Source organism: Ictalurus punctatus, chromosome 17, assembly GCF_001660625.3.
Source record: "Ictalurus punctatus breed USDA103 chromosome 17, Coco_2.0, whole genome shotgun sequence".
NCBI classification, from domain to species: Eukaryota; Metazoa; Chordata; class Actinopteri; order Siluriformes; family Ictaluridae; genus Ictalurus; species Ictalurus punctatus.
The window spans coordinates 16983984-16988290 of NC_030432.2; the positions used below are offsets into that span (position 1 = coordinate 16983984).

The 4307-nt window shown below is 40.8% G+C and overlaps 1 protein-coding gene across 1 annotated transcript; it reads left to right on the top strand.

Moving 5' to 3' along the window:
• Positions 1 to 623: 623 nt before the first annotated feature.
• On the top strand, positions 624 to 3998 carry sostdc1a (sclerostin domain containing 1a). Its single transcript, XM_017491481.3, has 2 exons — positions 624 to 1080; positions 2966 to 3998. Exons 1-2 carry the CDS (start codon positions 873 to 875, stop codon positions 3391 to 3393), a joined length of 636 nt encoding a protein of 211 aa, XP_017346970.2. The 5' UTR covers positions 624 to 872; the 3' UTR covers positions 3394 to 3998.
• The last annotated feature ends 309 nt before the right edge of the window (positions 3999 to 4307 follow it).

Here is a 4307-nt window from a genome sequence, read left to right on the forward strand (position 1 = left end):
AGGTTAATTAATTGCACAAATATTAACCTACATTTGGTTACAAAAAAACCCCACACCCATGACAACTCAGGTAGAGAACTTGCTGATATTAATAATGTGTATTCGAGGTTGGAAACCACTAAAATGTGCAGGGCCAGGGTTAGGAACCTGTGTACTGGGTCAGTACAGTAAGTAAAACCACCTTTGGCTGCAATTACAGCTAAAGTCTTCTGGGATATTTCTCTAGCAGCTTTGCACATCTGGATCCTGATAATTACAAGGCACCATGCACTACCACTATCCATCCCAGGAGAAAATTACATACTAAAAAGACAAAAGAGGTCCCCTTAAGGGTGCCACCCAAGAGAGAAGCACTGGTGTTTAGTAGTTTAGTACTTCAGTACAATACCATAATGCTAATTGGAGAGTAAGGTAAAATAACCCCCAGATATGCAGGATATCTGAAGTGTGTTTATATGCGCCGTGATTTTATTTTACGCCACAATTTGCTGCTCCCATACATGACCTAGTTTTTACCGATTACGTCAAATAACCCAGTCACATCAGGCCAGATGTTACGGACGCGTCCAAAACCGCGCACGGTAGGTATCTTATGGTGGCGTTTTGTTTAGACGTCCTCTGCATTTCGGTTTAGGGCGTGGCCTGGATTCACCTCAGCGCGAGGAGCGCCGGAATCCGAGTGGGCGTGGCTGCGCGCGCAATACGTCGACCCGTTATTCACCTGAGCCGTCGGGTATATAAAGTCCAAGACATGCCGGGGAAACGGTCAACTCCAGTCGGACTGCAGCTTCATCATCGTCATCCTCCTCCTTCTCATCAGCATCACTGGCATCTTGTCCAAGCACGCGGCTGAATTCCTTTTTCCTAGAGCCATGCGCGTGCACAAGGATGAATCACGCAACCTCTTGTTTTTGTTGTGCTTTTTGATGAAGACCAGTGCTGCTATAAAGAACGACGCTACGGAGATTGTGTATCCCCACATGGCGGAGGATCCCAGAGAAGAACCCGCGGATGAAGCGGCTCTGAATCGCGCGCGCGGTGGAGGCAGGGGGTCCGAGAGCGCGGCGCGGGATCGAGCCGGTGAGTGCACGCGCGTCTCATCAGTGCGCTCTTCACGCACTCCTTAGGGCAGTGGTTCTCAAAGTGGGGGCAAAGCATGGCTAGGGAGGTCCGTGATTTCTTCTTCTTTTTTTTTGCAATATGTATTATTGTACATATATAGGCTATATTTTGTAAAATGTATTATATTTAGGGGTCCGAGCCCCAAAATCAACTAAGACCTAATGTCTTCTATCAGAGGAAAATTCAGGACTAAAAAGCCCTATAATGTTCAAGACACAAATCTACACTGAAGGTGTCTGTGGAATTTATTTTACAGTTAAAGGGGCCCCCGGCTATGGAAAGTTTGAGAACCACTGCCTTAAGGTACATAAGTAGAAAAGAAACTATTCCTGACCTTGAAGTGGTGTAGATCATGATCAGTGACTAAGTCAGTATAAGTCATTTTAGTTATACGCCCAGCTGGTTACTGGAGTTGTATAAGTGCAACAACGCAAAACAAATACAAACAATGTCAACTTCAATTTAAATGAAGTTTATATGATACAAACAGTTTGGAATCCACATTTTTTTGACGCAGTGTAACTTTTGGGATGACTTCAATAAATAACTCTTCGTATTCGCCTGTGTATCTAATGTCTGAACAGTTACATAACAGGAATAAAATAAATCTGTGATGAGATTATGATTATAAAAGGTCCAAGGAATTTTTTTTTTTTTTGGACGGGGTCCCTGGCTGCAGAGTTTGTGAACCTCTGTTTTAGGGTGCTTAGATTAAAAGAAAGGTAAAAAGAATGGAAGGAAAAACTACTTCGCTTAATTTAATTAGGAATACACAACACCAACACTTTATTATAATTATTATAATTAAGGTCTCACTCAGACAGTAAGGAGAAAGAATATATATACACACATAAATAATATATATATATATATATATATATATATATATATATATATATATATATATATATATAAAACATATAACAAAATAAACAAAATATATAATAACTTTTTCTTCGTCCGAAATACTTAGATTGTAGTAAAGATTTGCTCTACATCATTAATCAGGGATAAGAAGTTAAGAGAGTCCAACAGTTACTTATGAACTAAAAAAAAAAAAAAAAAAAACCCTCCTGTTATTATGAAGCAACCTTCATTCAGTTTCCCCAACCACTTTTAAAGTTTGCCCATGTTGTCAGATATAAGATGACAATCTCAGTGAGGTTCTGAAAGAGTGAATAAGTGTATATGGATGACACACTCTTTTGGCACACACCCATGTTGACCGGCAAAGATGAGAGAATTCAGACCACAATACCTGCTGACTGAATCCTGTCAGACTGTGTGAATGGTGCTGCATCTCAGTTGCTCACAACGTCTCCGGTCAGAACCGTGTTGATCTTGAATCCCTGCTACCTGAAGCCGGGAGAAAAAAAGCCTCTTCTCTCCATTCATCATTCGCTGTCATAGAGAAGGGGGCTCATTGTTGCTGAGGTGTGTGTGCTTGGTGAAAGCAGCTTGGCTTGGGTTGCACTGTCAGGTGGTGTAGCCCGAAGGTAGAGGAATGTTCATGTATCAGCAGCGGCGCTGATCCAACAACGGATTAGACGTTTAGACAACATCCTTCTGTGCGTGTAACCATTTCATTATATGCTATAGAAAGGCATGTAGGTGGAGTAGTGATGTAAAGTGTAATTGTGCAATAAATACATTAAACTTTGTTCATAAGCATGCAACCACTTTATGTGTATAGGGGAAAAATAAACAGCATATGTTTATTCAGATAGGGAACTGCTTGTTGGCATTGTGTGATTCATCTACAGCTATTCATAATATTGCATTATGAAGGACTTCATTTGGTATAAAATATCTAAAAAAAATGCTATTCATTGTCTAATTCCAGATCCAGGTCCAATGGGCTGCAGAGAACTGCGCTCCACGAAGTACATCTCGGACGGCCAGTGCACCAGCATCAATCCCATTAAAGAGCTGGTGTGTGCAGGAGAGTGCCTCGCTGCCCAAGTGCTCCCCAACTGGATAGGAGGATATGGTAAAAAGCCGAGGAGCCGACGGGGCAGCCAGGACTGGCGCTGCGTTAATGACAAGACCCGCACCGAACGCATTCAGCTGCAGTGCCAGGATGGCAGCACCAGGACCTACAAGATCACAGTGGTGACTGGCTGCAAGTGCAAACGTTACCTGAAACAGCACAATGAATCAGCAAACAAGTCTGAGAGCATCACTCAACGTCAGCAGATCCACAAGCCCAAAAGCAAGCGGAAGCACCGGAATAGCAAGGTGAACGGGAATTGGCATGAGTCGGAGTCCTGAGGCTCTGAATGAATATTTTAAAAATAAAGACTCTGGACTACCTATGAAAAAAGGACCGCAGAGAGCTCAGGAGCAGCGGACAATGATTATAAGGATAAAAAGGTTGAATGGAAATTGATGGCTATTCCAGATGAAATGGCTTCAGACCAAACTCAGCCTTCAGCAAAGTGCCACACAATCACTGCTCGTGCTCCCTATACAATCCATAACGACTTTATGCCAGAGATTGGCATTTCAGTATATCGAAAATATCACCTGACCATGACCATCTCTCTGTGAGAAATCATATCACTGGCTGCAATATGCATCAAAAGCCAGATGACTCTGAATATCTCATGTTTGAGAACAATATAGCTGTGTAAATAAACTAAATACAGTCTCTGTGTGTAAATATATTGCATTTACATATGTAACTGCAAGATATTTAGTTATTGTTAGCAAGTATACACTGATGTAATATATTCTGTATTGATGTTCTCATCATGTGGTTCATCTAATCCTTCATATACTTGTAATTTTATGCAGGCATTATATTGCACTATTTCATATGATGGCAATTTCACTGTTTTGACGAAAAAGTATTAAATGGTCATAATTTCGAAACACCTCATTTTTTTTGTCTGTTTTCTTTGGTCTCCTTTCCTTTTAATGTCTTAAAGCAGCATCCACACACTGTCAGTTTGTAATACATTAACTGTTGTCACTATGCATAACAGATCAAGATCATACACACGTAACTTGTTATACATTAATCTGAACGCGGCTTGTTATATATTTTCATACATCTTCTAGTTATTGAGAATTAACCAGCTATGTTTTCCTAAATACTTGTAGTGTTTGTGTATACTAGTAAACTATGGACTTTCACTCATAACTCAATTAGCTCTGATCCAAAATGGGACCACAGTGTGTTA

Excerpts from the sequence above, each read along its gene's own strand:
- sostdc1a (XM_017491481.3), top strand. The coding sequence starts at position 873 with ATGCGCGTGCACAAGGATGAATCACGCAACCTCTTGTTTTTGTTGTGC. Across the intron at positions 1,081-2,965 it reads CGCGGCGCGGGATCGAGCCG|ATCCAGGTCCAATGGGCTGC; the intron begins GTGAGTGCACGC and ends GTCTAATTCCAG.